Source organism: Garra rufa, chromosome 7 (assembly GCF_049309525.1).
Source record: "Garra rufa chromosome 7, GarRuf1.0, whole genome shotgun sequence".
NCBI classification, from domain to species: Eukaryota; Metazoa; Chordata; class Actinopteri; order Cypriniformes; family Cyprinidae; genus Garra; species Garra rufa.
Genome location: NC_133367.1, coordinates 45,754,954 through 45,775,086, shown reverse-complemented (window position 1 = coordinate 45,775,086; position 20,133 = coordinate 45,754,954). Strand labels below are relative to the sequence as shown.

Here is a 20,133-nt window from a genome sequence, read left to right as displayed (position 1 = left end):
TTTTATCATATGTACTTTTTGCATGTAATGGGTTCTTTTTCCAGATGTAACCAAAGTTAATCTGATTATTTTTTTTGATAGCCCTATTTGAAATAGCAATTGTGTATGCAGGATATATTAATCTTGAAATACTTTCCATCTTTGTCAAAAATATTCTACCTAACAAACTTATATCTCTCAACAGCCAAGAGTTGAGTTTAATTTGACATATATCTATTGTTTTCCACACATTCCTAAGTTCATTTTCAGATTAATCTTTTGAGATAAGCATTCCTCAATATTTAACTGTTGATTTTATAGGGATGTTATAAGCATCAGTTAAGAGACATTGATGGATTGGCATTAATTCACATTTGTTCATATTAATTTTTAAACCAGAGGCATTAGAATAAATGTGAATAGATTGTAGTATTTTAGGAACCTCTGATAATTGCTTCAAAAAAAAAAAGCAGTATCATCTGCAAATTGACTAATGATTACTGACTGGCCAAGTACCTCTAATGGGGCTATAGTTGAGTTTTTAATAAAGATGGAAAGCATCTCTGTGCTTATAATAAAAAGAAATGGGGACATAGGACAACCCTGCTTTATACCACGATTAATGGGAAATCTGTGTGAAGTACCTCCTGATAAGGAAACTGAACGACTTTATGATGTTTCGAAACTTATCTCCAAAACCAAACAATCTTAAACAATCAAAAATAAAGGGATGTTCAATTGAATCAAATGCCTTATAAAAGTCAATGAAGAGAATAAAACCATCATCTTCTATTAGATGTCTGTAATCCAGAAGATCAAATACTAAACGAATATTATTGTGTATAGACCTTCCCTTCATAAAGCCAGATTGAGATTCGCTTATAATTTTGTGTAAAACGACTTTCAATCTATTTGCATATACAAGGGCTATAATTTTATAATCTGTGTTTAATAATGTAATTGGTCTAAAGTTATCCAATATTTTGGGGTCCTTATCAGGCTTAGGAATTAAAGTTATTATTCCTTGTTTCATGGTGGATGGAAATGACATCTTTTCTGTTGCTTCTCCAAACATAAGCATAAAAGGTTCTTTTAGTATGCTCCAAAAGTGTTTATAAAAATTTGCAGTAAGGCCGTCACATCCTGGAGATTTGTCTAAAGATAAACTGCCTACTGCTTTATCCAATTCATCAGAGGTTATATCTGCATCACATAGTGCTACAAAATCATTATTTATAAGGGGAATAAAGTTTTTAATATGATCAAAAAAGAACGTTGTATCATCCATAGAAAAGGATGATGAATATAGGTTATTATAAAAAGAAACAACTTCCTTAGTAATTGAAGCTTGATCAGTAATTACCTGACCCTGAATTAATAAGGATTTAACTGAAAGCCTCTCTTGTCTTCTTTTTTCTAACCGACAGAAATATGATGTACTCCTTTCCCCCTCCTCAATCCATTTAGCCCTAGACCTGATGAAAGCCCCTTCTGCCTTATTAAGATAAATTACATCAAGTTTGTTTAAAAGACCTTGTAATTTCTGTTTTTCATTATATGTAGGTGATTTTTTTGTTATAATAGACATTTATTTCTTTAATAATATTAATTTCAGATAATCTATTACTTCTATTCAGTGTTTTTCCAAAACAAATTGAATATTCCCTCATTTTAAATTTAAGGAATTCCCATTTGGAGATGTATGATATTATTGAATTATCAGACATCACATTAGAGACCATGGCCCTAATACCCTCATTAAAGGACTGGCATTTTAATAAACATGAATTGAATTTCCAATACCCTTTATTTTGTCGGCTAACACCAGGAGGTTTAAAAATCAATTTAATAACAGAATGGTCAGTGAGAGGGGCTGCTGACATACCACAGTCACTAACAAGATTCAAAATAGAAACTGAAATTAACCAAAAATCTATTCTTGACTTTACTACACTATTTGGTTTAAAACAGGAATATTGTTCTGTGTTCGGATATTTAAATCGCCAAGGATCCAATAAATTGTGAGTACGACAAAAATCTGTTAAAACAGGGTTGTAAGAAGAGTTTTGGCTACATCTGGAGGGATATCTATCAAGGCACTCATCATTAACCATGTTAAAATCACCACCCATAATTATACAAGCTGTTGGATAAATGAGTTTAAGATTTACAATGACATTGGAAACATCTGAAATCAACTGTCTATTTTGAATTACATTATTAAAACCATAAACATTGACCATAATAAAATATTGGTCATCCATATGCAAGACACAGATTAACCAGTGACCATTATTACTGAATCACTAATTTACCAGGTGAGTTACAAAACAAAACAGCTACACCGGCTGATCTAGTGGACCCATGATCAAAAAGAATTTTGTCTCCCCACTGATTAACCCAAAATTTTTCATCCTCTGGTTTGGAGTGAGTTTCCTGCAACAAAATAAAGTGTGCTTTTTCGCCCTTGCAAAACAGAAATAATGACTTTCTTTCTCTTAGTGTTCTCTCTTAAGCCCCTAGCATTAAGTGAAATACAGGAAAAAACAAAATTATTCATAAACAAAATTGGCAACAGCCAAAAATATTACTATGTCCAACAAGTTATACTTTTGAAGAAAAAAAATTGAGAAAATAACGCCCAAAACAGGCTCTGTCCCTTCCGACTGCATTCAATGCAAACAAAACCATCCAATCTAAACCTACAAGTCAAAAGACATTTCAGTCTTTAAATACTGCCTTTATTCATATACCTTGTGTGCTCCTAAGTGATTCTTTGTCCGTTTATATATCCAGCACCTCCTCTGAAGTATGCCCGCTTCCCCGCATCCCTAGCTTCTTTTATCCTGGGCCACAGTAGAGCTCGGGCCTCCCTATCGGCTTTGCAGAGGTCTTCGATGAAGCTGATTCGGAGCTCTTTGCAGATCGCGTGATCCTTGGTCATTCTCCACAGTTCATCTCGGTGTATTCTCTGAGTAAACTGAATGATGACATGCCTTGTTTTGTTTTCTTCACGTCTACCAATTCGATGAACCGAGTCCACGATGTGGTTAATGATCGAGGACCATGATGGGGAGATTTTCACAAGCAACTGAACAATTGCCTCACGAACGTCTTCGCCTTCCTTTTCCTTTAGACCACGAATCCTCAGATTCCACCGGCGTTTGTATCGCTCCATCTCCAAAACACGCTCCATCAATTCCGCGTTATCTTTTTTTAAAGCCGCTACTTCTTGGACCGTAGACTGTAACTGAGTTTTGCAGTCCTTGATTTCGGCCGCGTTAAACTCGACTGCCTTGGCTATGCTGGATAACATGATGGAATTTTGTTGTAGCTGAGTACCTAGTGTATCCACCTTATCCGTTAGCTGCTTTATTGCTTCTAAGACTGCATTCGTTCCTTCTTTACCCTCTGACCCAGTGTCCTTCCTTTTAACTGTTGGTGCGTTCTTTGCCAGCGAGAAAGGATCTTTTCTTTTAGTATTCTCGGTGGAAACCTCTATCCTTATCATACTCATGGCCGTCAACTGGCTCATTACTGCGGGACAACGCAAGATTCTTCTTCCTAGTCATGGTGCACCTTCTTTCATTTAGTTATTATTTTCTTGATATATGCTACTTCAAAAAAAATGAACATATTATATCGATTGGATAGCGTAACATGTGAAAATCTGGGACAGTCCTTCAGATCTCACAACGTGCAGTGCACCCGATCCGCCATCTTGCCCGGGATCCCCGTTACTCCCCAAGATTGGAAAAGCAGTCATCAGTCGGACATTACGCAAATGTGTAGTTCGTGACGTGTGGCCCTTACAGAAAAAGATTTGAATTGCTGACGACTCGTTTAGGCGAATGTGACTGTACACTGTGAGTTTCTGTATTTATTCATTTCACAAAGCCTTTATTTTGTGTTTCAGATTTATATAAGCAGAATGTGATCTCAATTCAATCACCCACACAATATTATTCCTAAATGACAACAAATCCACAAGACTATCCAACAAATCCAAATCTGAGAATATGTATTATTATTCTTGTTGATACATTCTTACAGTATTCCTACTATTTGTCAGTTGATGTTTGCTCTGTTTCTGTAGCTGGTGTGATTCTGGAGAGTCCTGTTCATCCTGTGACTGAAGGAGATACTCTGACTCTACGCTGTTTATATCAATTTACAACCCCACCAAACCTCAGAGCTGATTTCTATAAAGATGAATCACTCATCCAGAGTCAAACTACAGAGATGATCATCTCTACTGTCTCAAAGTCACATGAGGGTTTCTACTACTGCAAACACACAGAGAGAGGAGAGTCACCCAAGAGCTGGATCTCAGTCAGAGGTGAGAGTCAATGAAACTGTGAGCTGATTTATTTCTTCTTATGTTCTTGTTCAGATATGGTGCTTGATAAAGTGATTGTGTGTCTCTTCTTCAGTGTCTCATTCAGAGTCTCAGATCTCAGTTCTCCACATACTCAGTTCAGTTCTGGCACTTTCTCCATATTTGTTAGTGACAGTCGTGCTGATTTTCAAATGCTGCAGGATGAGAGGTATTTGTCTGATTTATTACATTATGTTCAATTAAACACCAGATTGGTCAGCATTATTGTTAATACTGTGTAGTTTGTCATCCTTTGGGTTTGTAAGGTGCTTACTAAAGCTGCTTTGAAGCATGTATTTTGAAAATTGCTGTAAAACAAATAAGTTAAATTGAATCCGTCTCGCACCTCCTGTTTTATCTTTTACTCTACATACATAACTTTCCTCACTGACAAAACACGTAACGTCTTTGTTTTGTCTTTTCTAGTCAAATTTGATTACTTATAGTTAAAAGATGATGGTAGGAAGATTATAAAAACCATAAACAGAGATAAAGAAAACACAAACCTGTTCAAGTAATTGTTTGATTGTTCTGTGTGTATTTAACAGTTGCATCTGTTGATGAGCAAGAAACTGCAATCTGATCTTAATTTGTTGTGATGATGAGAAAACTTCAGCTTCATCCTGGAGTCTCTCAGTATCTCAGTCACAAGTTCAGACTGAAAGTGATTACTTCCTGTAAAAGTCACTTTTTGAGAGTGACTCCTTTGGCATCTCACAGCATCGCAACCCTTTTGACTTCATGTACTGTAGTAAGTGAGTGAAACAGGATATTCAATGAGAAAACATGTAGGGAAGTCTATGTCTACGTATATTGTTTCATATTTCTTGTTCTGCTTTACTATCATGTAAAAAGTGATACACTATATTTACTCAATAAAATTGTCAACAAATTACAAGCAATATTATTATTTAAATTCAACACATAAGGATTAATCAAATGAGATGCTTACAAATTCGCCATTCAAAATGAGTAAAATTGCACAAAAATTATAAGTAACAAAAATACTGGTTTAAAAAAAAGAAAACAACTATGCTAATGAATACTGTTATGCATGCCAGACCAATAGTTGGTGATCAAGAAACTCCCTGCAAAAACATAATTTTTTTGTTTACATGGAGATGATACAGGCATCATGTTCAAAAGCTTGTGTTTTCAGGCCCCAAAACAGAGTTGTTGAAGACACCTGATGTTACCAAACAGAATCACTGAAGGAGAAAATCATTGTTTAGTTTACCATTACAGTTGTCAGTGTTTGCTTTAGTTGGGCTCTGGACACATGACTAGCGTTAGATATTGTTCGACTGCTGTATAGAGAGAAAAAAACAGTTGGGTGGTGTTAGTTGTGTTTAAAAAACAACAATTTCTTTGTTTGAAAAAATATAGCAAGAACAGTGAATTACAAGAAAAACAAATATTTATCTAAATATATGCAACAGTGATACTAATTAAAAGTCTTATGTGTTTATGTTTTGGGAATGTAACACTATTTCTTATCACGTTATCAGTATTATCACGCTATTGTTAGAATGTGCTGGAAATGTTGGAAAAGTACTGACACATAAATCACTTACATTTAAAATCAACAGACAGCAAATAAAATGATTTTTTGTTTCCATAATCACTAAAACAATAACAGTACCAGTGAATTTTTTAAATAACAACATTAAGGGCAACAGTTTATCTAATAGCATGTTCAAATATCTAATATAAATGTTCAAATAACTAACTTATCTGAATTGTTTAAACGTCTAGAATCCACATAAGCTTGTTTTTCATCACTGGTCAAAATTTACAGCAGGCCATGCAAATTCGGTCCGTTTTTTGGCCTGACAAAATCTGCACACAAGCTGAATGTAAACATAAGTCTCTGTAAATCCACTCTATGTGCTGAATTAAAGCTGTTTCTGTCAAATTCCTGGGAAAAGCAGTATTGTGATTAAGAACACTTCTTCATTGGTATTACATCGAGCGATAATGAAAACAGAATGCCATCGAATCTTTTCTGAAGACATCTTTTTCCAGTATTTACAATGAAATCGCCTATATTTTTATGTATTGAATAGATTTAAAGGATGTTATTTTATTATCTGCTTGTAAGCTGCTGTCTACTCGTTATTTTATGTTCTTTGATAACATTTCAATCAGCTGTATACAACCCTTTACTTCAAATAATGGAATCACCACACTTTGAAGATGTTAACCCATTTTTTATTACTTCATCACAAATAAATCACATATATTTTTTTTGTTTAATGATTGAACACATAAGAGATTAACCATGTTGCAAATGCCCCTCGTTGCAACCGTCCCCACTCTCCCCTACATATTCCTGCAGAGTTTTGCTCCAACCTTGATCAAACTGTATCTGAAATCAACCCTATACCCTCATTCACTATTCCCTACATTAGGCCACTAATACAGTTCACTTGAAGGAGAGAATGAAAGCAAGTGAGTGAATTCAGACACTGAGTGCACCGAAAGGACTGGCGTTTTTGCATAGTTTGTGCTGCTTGCTGTTTAATAATCATTTGAAAGTGGCAGCTGGCAGCTAAGATGAAAGGATTTCTCTTGAACTGGAACTTGTCATGAAAAATATGTACAAACCTTAATACATTTAATAATCAAATAAAATGTAACCCTATGTTGAATAAAATATGGACAAACCCCTGTGACTAGGTTTAATGTTCAACCCAACCTTTTTTATTTAACTCAGACATTGCTTAAAAATGACTATATTTCTTGCTTAAAATGAACCCAAAATAGTCTGAAAATGATCAACACCTCAGTATTGTGGTACATTATAAAACAGTATGCAATAATAATGTATTTTGTAATTTAATTCAAATTATTAAACGGATGCCACCTTATTGGGATAATAAAACCCTCCCTACACCTACCCCAACTCTAGCCAATATTTATTGTCAATTTTTCAATTATCTCTTAATTTTTATTGAAAATAAAGGCTTTTTTTTCTGATGTAATGGGATTTGAAAAGGGAGAAAAAATTGTTTGGAAAAAGTCGGATTCAAACTTGATCACGTCAAAAAGACCACGTCATGCTCTACGCCACTTAAGCTGTTGTTATTAATAAGTTCAATAAATTAACATTTATTCATAAGCTGAAAAAAATAATAATTAAATAATAAACATTTTTCTAAGTGCTTATGAATAAATGTTCATCTTTTGATTATTGCTGATGCCTCTAATAATTAAATTGTACTCAAAAGTCTGTAAAATGATTGGCATTAATGACAAATTGCAGTAATTCACATTTTTATACATAAAACCTACTGCATTTTTCTGTTTTACTAAAAGACACAAATGTATGTAAAATTACAAAAAAATATCTGTAATTTAATAAAAATGTCAGATGATAAAATGGTCAAATGACTGTCAACAATAGCTTCCAAAAAACATAAATTACGTAAACTCTCCTTATTATAACACTGTTATTTTACAAGTGTTCCTGAATTATTATGATCAAACACATTTACTGTATAAATAAATGAATAAAACATCAGCAACAGAACATTAAACACTAACAGATCTCTCTAGATCTCAGCATCTTCACTTGTTACAAACCAGTCTGACTTTATTTCTTTAATACAAAACTTATTATTGAAAATTAACAGTGGTTTCAGTGTTGCAGTTCAGTTTAACAACACCCAAAGTACAGCTGTGAGGAAAGTATATTCAGGTGTTTTAACTTGGAATAATAAGAATAAAGATTCAATATTAGGAGACTCAAACTCCTCCTTGTCAGGTGACACATGAAAGTGAAACTATTACAGCAGGATCTGTTTTGTCATATGAGGAAGTGAACTACGTTAAGAGAGAAAAACACAGTGAGTATCACAATTTCACAATCATCTTTGATAGACAAAATCAATCCTGAGACTGGTTTAAAGTGAAACATTAACATAAAGTACAACATTAAGCAGTTTTAGATATTTTGAAAGTAGTTAAATAGCATTAGAAGAGAAAACTTCTGTAAATCGTCAGATTGCACCTTTACTTTCATTTTAACACAGTGCTTGTCTGAATTTGTTGTGCTGTTTATGAATAATTTGATTCTGTGTAGATAATGTCAGTATGGAATTGTTTTCATGAGTGCAGGTCATTACTGTGAACTGACTGTTGAGACAGAGCTGGATTTGAGGAAATTAATTTCTGAGATGATTCATAACTCACTCTGTGGATCAACATCTGGATCTGCTTTTAGATGAAACCATGGCCTCCAGAATGAATCTCTCTGATGAACATGAAACAAAGATAAAGACAGTCAAGAGGTGAGAGAACTTAAAATGTTCCGCATTTTTTATGTTCAGAAACAATAAATGTATACTACAATAGCATTTTCATGTTCAGTCAGATTCAGGAGGTGAGTCAGATTTACTTGAACACATCGATGTGTCTGTGAGGAAAAAACAACTGATGGATCTTTCAAAAATGTCTATAATGCATGAATGAAAAAAAGCACATGGGGCAGATTCATTTTATTTATATGAAAATAATACTTTAATCTTTTAACTCTCACGTCACAACAGACTACTCAAGTGAAATATCAACATTAATGGGAGTTTGAAACAGTAAATGTGTTTCTGTCAGAGCAGTGTGAGATTTTCAGAAACAGTTTGTATTGCTGTTATATTTCAGTCTGTGGCAGAATCAATCTCCTGAACCCAGCTCTGTGTCCATGAAGAGTGACCAGTCAATGCATGAGCCAATTGAATTCAGTTTGGGAGAATCATCTGCTGATCTGAGGTGTTGTTTAGTTTACAGTATAAGAAATATATGATATTCATTCATTTACTGATGTGCATTAAATACATTAGTATCTTTACAAAAATGTTCAATATTTGTCTAACTACAGACAAAAACATAAAGGACCAGAATCACAAACAGCAAAGAAGAACTTAGACTCCATTTTCAAGGTTGGTTTTGTGTGTGTCCATCCCAATACAATAATCCTCTGGGTAAAATTATTTAAAAAATTATCTGTAAAATCGTCTCTGGAATAGTCACATTTACTTTCTAACACACGTAAGATATTAGGTTACTAAAGTAGAGAAGATGAATCCATATGTAACCTGACTGCTGCACAAAGATGAACATCAATCTAGCAAACAGACAATCCAGTCAAACTCCCTCTTTTAACCTCAGTATCTGTAGACGCTGATGTTTGAGCATACAGTGGAAGTTATTATCAGATGTGAATAATTCAGTGATGTTTATAAGTATTCATGCTCTAACTCTTGTGTATTGATCCTTTGGTTCACCTTCTCTGAGACTGAATGGATGTTTATTGTTTGAATATTTACTATGATTTCAGGAGATTGAGCACAGAATCGTCTCTGAGTTAAAGAGTTTTAAGAGACTACTGAGTCCAGATTACCCAGAATGCTCTGAAAGAGACCATTATGATGATGAGGGTCATAACAGAGTCAGAGAGGTGCTTCTGAAGATCACACTGCTCATCCTGAGGAAGATGAACCAGACAGACCTCGCTAACACACTACAGACCAGTAAGAGCTCTGGATCAGCAGATTATAGCCTGTATTTTTATGATCAACCTTCTGTCTTCAGTCGCTAATGTTCCTGAATGTCACGACACATCTAACATATCAAACCTAAAAATACATTTCTAAAATATTGCTCTGCCGATAACAACAGTATTTTCCTTTGCTCAGAACTGATGCCTGTGTATCAACAAAAACTCAAATCCAGACTCCAGGACAAATATCAGAGAATCAGTGAAGGAATGTCCAATCATGGAGACTCAACACGTCTGAATGAGATCTACACAGAGCTCTACATCACAGAGGGAGGCAGTGGAGAGGTCAATAATGAACATGAGGTGAGACAGATTGAGACAGTGTCCAGGAGACCAGAGACACAGGAAACACCAATCAACTGCAATGACATCTTTAAACCCTCACCTGGACAAGACAAACCCATCAGGACTGTGCTGACTAAAGGAGTCGCTGGAATTGGAAAAACAGTCTCTGTGCAGAAGTTCATTCTGGACTGGGCTGAAGGAAAAGACAATCAGGATGTTCATTTCATATTTCCACTTCCTTTCAGGGAGCTGAACTTGATACAGAAAAATCTCAGTCTTGTGGATCTTCTAAACCACCTTCACACAGAAACCAAAGAATTTAAGTCGTCAGATTATGAAGACTACAAAGTCATGTTCATATTTGATGGTCTGGATGAGTGTCGACTACGTCTAGATTTCCAAAACAATCTGAGCTTGTCTGATGTAACAGAATCAGCCTCAGTGGATGTGCTGCTGACCAACCTCATCAAGGGGAATCTACTTCCTTCTGCTCTCCTCTGGATCACCTCTCGACCAGCAGCAGCCAATCAGATCCCTCCTGAGTGTGTCCACCAGGTCACAGAGGTACGAGGATTCAACGACCCTCAGAAGGAGGAATATTTCAGGAAGAGAATAAATGATCAGAGTCTGGCTGATAGAGTCGTCACACACATCCGATCATCAAGAAGTCTGTTCATCATGTGTCACATACCAGTCTTCTGCTGGATTTCAGCCGCTGTTCTAGAGAGGATGATGGGTAAAGCAGAGAGTGCAGAGATTCCCAAGACTCTCACACAAATGTTCACACACTTCCTGATCTTTCAGACCAAACTGAAGACACAGAAGTATGATGGGAAATATGAAATCAATCCTGATCAGGCTAGAAAGACTATTCTGTCTCTAGGAAAACTGGCTTTTGAACAGCTGGAAAAAGGGAACCTGATCTTCTATGAAAAGGACCTGAAAGAGAGCGGCATTGATGTCAGAGAAGTGTCAGTGTACTCAGGAGTTTGTACCCAGATCTTCAGAGAGGAGTTTGGACTGCAGCTGGGGAAGGTGTACAGCTTTGTTCATCTGAGTATTCAGGAGTTTCTTGCTGCTTTATTCAAGCTGCTGTCCTTTTCTGAACAAAACACAGGACTGAGGAATGAGTTCAGGTCACCAATGACCAGTTTACTGAAGAGAGAAGTGGACAAGGCCTTACAGAGTGAGAACGGACACTGGGACCTTTTCCTCCGGTTCCTTCTAGGTCTCTCACTAGAGTCTAATCAGACTCTCTTACAAGGCCTCCTGAGAAAGACAGTAAGCAGCTCTGATATCAATCAGGAAACAGCTGAATACATTAAACAGAAGATCAGAGAGAATCCCTCTCCAGAGAAATCCATCAATCTGTTCCACTGTCTGAATGAACTGAATGATCGCTCACTAGAGCAGGAAGTCCAGACATACCTAAACAGAGGAGATAGACTTGATTTATTTGGAGCCAAATGTCTCTCTGGAGTGTCTCTGTCTGCTGCTCAGTGGTCGGCTCTGGTGTTTGTGTTGTTGAACTCAGAAGAAGAGCTGGATGAGTTTAAACTGAGTAATTTTGATCCATCAGAAGAATGTCTCCTGAGGCTGCTGCCAGTGATCAAAGCATCTAGAAAGGCTGAGTGAGTATTTTACAGTGTCTTTGTTTTATTGACTTTATTTTATACGGTATAGGCCTGTGTTTATCTACATTCTTTCTTATTTGGCACACTCAGCAATGCAATAGAGTTTGTTGAAATAAAAAAAAATAATTAAAATTAAAGTATAATAGTATAATCAAGTATAATAGTTTAATTTCATTAGATTAAATTATTGGACTCTCTCTCTCTCTCTCTCTCTCTCTCTCTCTCTCTCTCTCTCTCTCTCTATATATATATATATATATATATATATATATATATAGTGTATAATTTCATGACCCTTCGTTTGTACATCAGATATACATGTAAAGATATATTCAATAACTACAACCATGTTTAAGTGTGTTTCTTATCTACATTTGAAGATCAATGTGACCCAATCTGACAATGATCCGACAATGAAACGTCACTATCTTTGTTATATAAGGCTTAGAAATGTACACAAACACTGATCATCAAATTCGCTGGAAAGGAACATTGCTTTTCTCAACTCCTCTCGTCACTTCTGAGCATTTCTATGGCAAGCCGTTTTAGCATTAAATACTCTTTGCCACACTAGTCATAATTCTGTTTTGACTCGTCATAATTCCAATCAAGATATCTACAATGTTAATTTGACTAGTCGTAATATACATGAGAGATATCTATAATGCTTTTATGACTAGTCATATTCTTCCATTGGAAAATATTTTCAGATGTCTACAAATGAGTTTTGACTAGTAGAAATTGTTATTAAAGATATCTATAAATGAATTTTGACTTGACAGAACTGTAATTAGAGATCTCTCTAATTGAGTTGCCACTGGTGCAAATTATAATTCAAGATATCTCTAACTGGGTTTTTACTAGTCATAATCCAATTGGAGATATCTTTAATTCGTCATTTTTAATCTGTATTTATCTGTAAAAAAAATTCTTCTAGTTCGAATTACAGTTGCAGATATCTTGAATTGATTAGAGATATCTGCAATTTAATTCTGGATATCTCAATCAGATTTTCGACTAGGATGATCTTTCTTTGGAAATATCCGCATTCAGCTTTGTGACTAGGAAGAATTTGAATGTAGATATCTAGAATTAACATTCTGACTAGTCAAAATAATTTTATAGATATCTTAATTGTGTACTCAAACCACCCCTTTGCTAAGCCCCGCCTTAATCTTCAAGCAGTGTTGACTAAGGCTGGGTATCGTTCCAAAATGTTTGATACCGATACCGATACCCTGAATTCGATACCGGTTCCGAACGATACTTTTTTCGATACTTTTATTTTAAGAAATGTATTTTAACAAGATTACTTTTTCAGGATGTTTGTGACACTTTCACATCAGGCTTATCTCTAAACGGTGCGTTCACACTACAGCGTCAAATTTGCGCTCAGTGCCGCTGGCAACGCTACAACGCCACTGCTTTGGGGTGTGTCAAATTTAGGGCAGAGCACGCCTCTGAAAACCAATGTTCACACCCAATTTACATTCCATTGTCTTATTTTAAGGGCGGTTTGCAAAATAAACTGTAGCGTATACTAACAACATGCAAAGTACATTTACTTTTGCGTGACTTTGTCAATAATATGTGATTTCAGCTCAGTAATCCATCAGTTTCGAAAACACGCGTCATAATCTTCCCTTGCCTACTTTGCAGCGATTGGTTGTCGCCCGGCGTTTTGCGCTCGAGATTTGCATAAAGTTGAGGAATGCCCAACCTTTTGACGCTCTCAGCTGCTCTCAACGCCTTCTTCGCGACGCTTCCAATCCCAAAATGCACCACGCGACCGTTTACGCTCAACTTCCACATGAATGAATTGAAAACGCTCGCTTCGCCCCGCTCGCTACGTGCCAGTGTGAACGCACCGTTAGACCAATAAACAAAGGAACAAAAGCACTAAATGAACAAAGTGTAGTTAAGACAATATAACAGTGAAAGTTTTTTTTTTTATAAAGTTCAAATTTTAACTCAATCAGATTTAAGTATTTGTGAGGCTCATTGCTGCTTAAAGGTTTAGTTCACCCCAAAATTTAAATTCTGTCATTAATTATCTACAAATGAAGATATCTTGGATTTAATCCAAGAGCTTTCTGATCCTTCCATAGATAAATCTTTGAATAAAGTTATTTTTGTTTACTTTGCACACAGAAGTATTCTCGCAGCTTCATATAATTATGATTGAACCACTTTTATCACATTGACTTATTTTGACCATGTTTTTGGTTCCTTTCTGGGCATTGAAAATGCATATCCAGTAAATATAGGAGGATCAGAAAGCTCTTTGATTAAATCCAAATGATCTTCATTTGTGTTTTGAAGATAAACAAAGGTCTTATGGGTTTTGAACAACATTAGGGTGAGTTATTAATGACAGAATTTTCATTTTTTTGGTGAACTAACCTTTTAAGATCACCTGAAATCACTCAACAGTTCTTCTTCAGAAAAATTAGCATGTAGCACCGATATTGATTCTTCATGGTCGATTTTGATTGCCGAAGTTTTACAAGCAAATGGGCTGATTCTGAAAGCCTTTTTAATATATTTAGTTTACACCTTAAGCAAGGGACAAGAATGAATGATAATATGAGTACAAGAACAATATGTTTATTTTCTCTATTATAGGTACAGCCATTTAAATTAGAGGCAAAACCACTGCATTTAGATTAACATCTAAATAAATGACAAAATATATTATAAATAACAAAAAATAAATGACACAGATCTTTCTTAGTCGTGTAGACAATAAATACAGCTATAATCAAAATTCAAAATTCAAAAGTGCAAATAGAGACCGAATCTTCAAGCATGATACAGAGCTATTAATAGACAACTATACAATGTATTAGCCTACATACTAATCACAGCTTCAATATTTTATGTAGCCTAATTTGCGCGCATTGGGGAGTCGTTCTCTAAACGCGGGGTATTAAAATTGCTTTAAATGCGTGTGCGCGTGTTACTTTTGGTTTCGTTTCAAGGATCCCGCGAAACTCGGCGGTGATAAGCGTGCATTCTGCAACACAAGAGATTACTTTAACAAAACCTTTTGAAAGTGGGAGGACACACACGGGATTTTGAAAAGCGTGTCCCCAGTGAAAATTACGCCCCTGTGTGAGTGCAGCTCTGCCGCTGAGTCATCGTTTGATGTGAATGTATGTCGCGTTGTACCTATACTGAGATTATATTGAGACTGAGGCGCCAGAATGTGTCTGGTGTTTTCTCATATTTGACGTGTTGCCAGTCTTGGACGCGATAACCTTTTTACAAATATTGCATCGCACGCTGTTGCCGTCAATATTGGCATAATGTAGCAATACTTTTGATCGCTTATACATCGTTTGCGTTAAATTTATGCTATGCTTTAAAGTAAAGTGTACATTACAGCCTCACATTTGACAAGCTCTGGGCGAGTGGGCGTAACCGCCGTAAACTATTGATTTTCAAGGCAGCCTCGCCGCAGCTAATCACCAGCATTTGATCCGGGCACGTTAAAGATACCGCACGTTTTCTAGCTCACTGACGTTGACAAGATTATATCGTTGGGTATAGAAATTTGGTACCGAACGAAAATGATTTTTTCGATACTCGATAGTATCGAGACAATTCGGTCGGTGCTTAAAAAGTATCGAACTCGATACCCAGCCCTAATGTTGACAGATCGGGTTGACGATTTCCAGCCCAAAAGCTCACCAAAATAATGTGATAGAATTGTATTGCCATGTCAAGGTTGATAAGGACCATTTTTATATCTTTAAAAAAAGAAAAATTACAAAATAAAATAAAGATAAATCAATTTCACAGGAATATGGATCAAAACAGTCCGAAAATATGCTTAAAATGTCCACAAAGTGGAAATTAACCAACAACTTTAACCCTTGGAAAAACACATGCATCATTTTCAATGTCCACGGTAAAAATATGCTAATTTATGTGCAAAAAGTGCACAATAAAGTGATGAGAAACAAATGTAATGTAGCTGGTTTCTCTGTGTTACTGTATATTTGAAGGTCTTTCTTATTTGACACTCAGCTATCATCATAAAGCGCTCTACTAATGACCTGATGAGTTGAATCAAGTGTTTGATTAGAGAGATTTGTCTAATCTGTGCAAAGTCAATATGCCTTTAGGAACAGGGTTGTGACTCTCTGATATTATAAATATTGGAATTGGGATCATTACCAATCACTTAAAAGTTACATTCAGATTAACTTAAATTCAATCTAATAATTCATAAATTATTAGCAGAGGTGGAAAGAGTAATAAAGTATGCTACTCAAGTAAAAGTACTGTTACTTCAATTAAATTTTACTTAAGTACAAGTAAAAGTACGGGTCAAAAAATCTACTCAAGTAAAAGTAAAAGTAAAATTTAGTGAGTAATTTGTTTTTTTTTTGAACAGCAGTTCTAGTGTTATTAAAACAAACATACAAACAAACAAAAAACAAGGGGATATAATTCTCAACCTAATTGTTTTTATTTGAGGAAACAACTTTACAAATTAAAGTGCAATAAAAAATAAAAAAAAAAGATACAACAAAAAAATAACCATATAAAACATTTAGGGAAATCTTTAGGCAAATAATCCCATAAAAACTTAAAACATCACAACCACTGAATGTTGCATAAACTGTGAATTCAGTAGAGCAGGGGCTGGGGCTCCTCCCCCTCCTTCTCCGTTCAATTTTGCAAGGCCCCCCTATGCCAGACATGTCCTCTTATTTATTATTATCTTATTTATTTATTTACTTCTGCAGTAAAGAGAAAAGTAGTTATTTTTAAGTCTTTTTTATTAACCAAAACATTTGTTTTGCCTTACTATTCTTCTACTGCATGTTATATATAAAAAAAAAAAAAAAATTCAAACAAACTTTAAATTAAAACTTTAAATATACCTTATAACCTTTAAAGAAAACCTCTGCTAAATTCTAACTTTTTAAAATTATATATACAGATTTAAAGCACCTGAATTCCTTACTGAAGACATTCTTTACAACTTCAGAGAACTTTTTCTTAAATAAGTGAACCTGCCTTACCAAACAGGACAGGGAGATGCCAAAAGACCACTAAACCTATCCCTTTGAACTTGACTGACTGAATATCTACTGTTTCCATTAAAAAATTAACACACGAACTCAAACTACAGCAAATACATTCTAAATCTGTTGAAACGCATCGATGTGAAGTAAAATTACAATATTTAAAAGTTACTTTAAAAAGTAGAAGTACACAAAAAACCTGCTCAATTACAGTAACTCGAGTAAATGTAATTCGTTACTTTCCACTTCTGGTTAATGAGCATTGAGAATAGCTGGATGGCTGAAACGTCTGCTCTTGCTCTATTAAAATCATTAATTCTGTTTGTTAAAGACTTTGTCTAGTTTTTCAGAGTGTTTTTCTCTTCTACACTTCTGGTTACTAGACAAAATGTTTTTTGGTGAAACTGGGGAAGAACAGTGAAAGATTTTTAGTCAATGCCACTCAAGGGACAATAGATGCAAGCATGTAGTCATGTGACATTTTACTTTTTTTTTTCTCCAGAAAAATATGGTTACTGTTTGGTATGCAGTTTGTTAATAAAGATAACGTCTATTTGAAAATGTGCTTTATCGTTTTCGGACGTGTGAGAGCCATATCGTCAGGGGGCGTTCTGCACTCATCAATCCGCTCGAGAGCGCTCTCACCATGGCCAGATTTTCTGGAATTTACCGATGTCTCTGTAGTGGTTACACAGGGTTGCCACCTCTCACGTATTCAGTGTGAGACTCACGCAATTGACACTTTTCACTTTTCGCTCCAGGGCGTATTTGTGTTTGTGCTCTTGAAATCGCCAAAAGACAGTGTTTTCGTAGCGCTGAGCAATGTAGCCAATCACAGACATATATGTTGATCTAGAACGCCTGTGATTGGCCATTGTGTTCTGAATTCGCTCACCTCTAAACGCCAGATTGCACTTGTGGACTCTCACTGTAAATAAGCGGTTCATTGATAATAAAAGGACTTTTGCGATTAACTGCAGCGACACGTTTTAGTGATTATCAAGGAAGGGCTATAGCGCACACCAAGGCTACGTATAATCCGTTTAGAATTTGAATAAAAGTTTTGTTTTTCGTTCTGCTAACAGCTGTATATCTGGTACAAGAAGCAGAATTTCGGGAGTGATAAATCCCTCATGAATGAAGGATTAATTTTCGAATATGAGAAAAATATAATTCCTCAGAACAGCAGACTACAGAAAAATATTTGAATTTTCGTGTCAAAATATATATTGTTTTAAATGCAGTTGCAATTATTTATAATGACTAAATCTAGGAATTCTTTTACTGCACATAACTTTTTACCACAACAAGAAAAGTAAATAGTTTTGCAGCACTGCAGCAGTTATTTTACATTATTTTATGATAAAAACACAGTATGACATTTTTATAAATATATAAAAAAAAAATAACAAATAATTTCACAATGCTGAAGTCAGATCAAATTTTAATAAAAAAAAAACTGCTCATGCGAACATGTGTGTAGCACCTTTTTTGTATCATGATTTAAAATGCAGTGTTTAGTTCTAATTTTCAATTTATTATTATTTTTTAATTGCAAAAACAGTTTCATTGCCAGAAAAAAATATATATTTATGGCTGGTAAATTCTCTCAAATCACCAAAAAATGTTGTTTGTATCATGAATAAAATGGCAGATATGGCAAAAAGTTTTAGGCCCTGCTTGTAAGTGTAGAAATTACAACAAAAGTATTGGAGCTCTGAATTGTGAACTCTCAAAGTGCACCAGATAGATGAATTTAACTGTAAAATGTACAACATTTTCTTACGGGGGAGCATGCTCCCGGACCCCCCTAAAGACACTGTGGGAATACTCACTCCAAGCTGAACTCAAAAGTTGGCAGCCCTGGGTTACACATGACATGTAATTCGTTGTAAGTAAATCTAAGGGGCAGTCTTTGGTCTCATTTATCTATTATTTGTTCCAGAGAAGAAGATAGTTTATGTAGCATGTTTATGTCAATTCAATGCTGTATATCAGAAAGCTGCCTTTACTCTTTTCTAGCAACTTTTTGATAGCTGTTTTTGTTGTTGTTGTTTATTAACTATTATTACTCAATAAATAAAAATGTAAACTATATTTTAAATAATGTATTTAATGATAATTGTTTAGTATTAAGAAGCGTGCCTGTGTTCGTGATGGTGATTTTAGTTAACTTTACATTGTTCCGCCTTTAGATGGCGACAAGAGACTGTTTTATGAGTGAACAGTTAAAAGTGACTTTGGGACTTTTAAACTGAAAATTTAAGCGGAAGTTATGTTTAGCTTCAACAACAGTTTGCCACAGCGAATAAATGGACTGAGCAGCAAAATCACCTTCAACAGAAGAATGGATGTTAATATTTTCTTCAGTAAACTTTTAAACTAATGTCATATGATCGTGAATATGAATAATGAATCAGATGCAGGTCCGTTAATCACTTGCTCAGTCCATCTCTCTCTCTCATAATACTCAAACATGATACAGTGAGGTTTTAATACAGTAATCATAGGCTTTTAATGAAGCAACTCAACTTTCCTTCGTTACTAGTTCTAAACTGACGTTTTGGAATTAGTGAGATTTGTAATATTACTTGCATATCATTGCTCTTTTGTTGATTCTGATTGCTTTCATTTTCCTCATTTGTAAGTCGCTTTGGATGAAAACGTCTGCTAAATGACTAAATGTAAATGTACTGCTGCACAATAAACGGGCTGAATACAAATTAAAATATAGTTCAGGTTTAAGACTCAAGTCATTTTGGGGAATATTTATGGGAATATTTGGGTCCTATTTTTTGAGTCAAATCTGAATTAATTTAATTTTGAGTCTGAAGTCTATTAAAATGGGACTTGACTCTGAGTCTCTCTCAGTGCCTGGTTTAATAATTGATATCTATGATATGTATTACATCTGTGTTTATCAGCAATTACATTAGACACATGAGTCCAGCACTAATAACTCATCTTTAGTTGTTCTGTTTATTCTCTGCAGTCTTTCCCAATGTCCTATTACACAGAAAGGTGCTGCTCTGATTTCTGCTCTACTGGAGGATCCACACTGTAAACTGGAGAAACTAGAGTGAGTCTCATCACATCTCAGTAACTATAAGGTTTGGAGTAAAAAGTAAAAACTCAGATGTGTTTTCTGTAGCAGTGGTTTTGTTTGCTGCCCTTTCACCCCAGTTCAAACCCTTTTTAATTAAATGTATAAATAATTAATAAATAAAAATAATTCAATTGGCATCTTATTAATTGCAATAT

At 35.0% G+C, this 20,133-nt stretch overlaps 1 protein-coding gene across 1 annotated transcript in view; it reads left to right on the top strand.

Moving 5' to 3' along the window:
- Positions 1 to 3,494: 3,494 nt before the first annotated feature.
- LOC141338189 (NLR family CARD domain-containing protein 3-like) overlaps positions 3,495 to 20,133 on the top strand; it is a 38,254-nt gene continuing 21,615 nt past the window's right edge. Inside the window, exons 1-7 of the mRNA XM_073843742.1 lie at positions 3,495 to 3,552; positions 4,076 to 4,318; positions 4,373 to 4,526; positions 9,017 to 9,124; positions 9,234 to 9,294; positions 9,693 to 9,885; positions 10,051 to 11,830. Coding sequence (XP_073699843.1) covers positions 3,495 to 3,552; positions 4,076 to 4,318; positions 4,373 to 4,526; positions 9,017 to 9,124; positions 9,234 to 9,294; positions 9,693 to 9,885; positions 10,051 to 11,830 — 2,597 coding nt within the window. The remainder of the gene's footprint in view (positions 3,553 to 4,075; positions 4,319 to 4,372; positions 4,527 to 9,016; positions 9,125 to 9,233; positions 9,295 to 9,692; positions 9,886 to 10,050; positions 11,831 to 20,133) is intronic.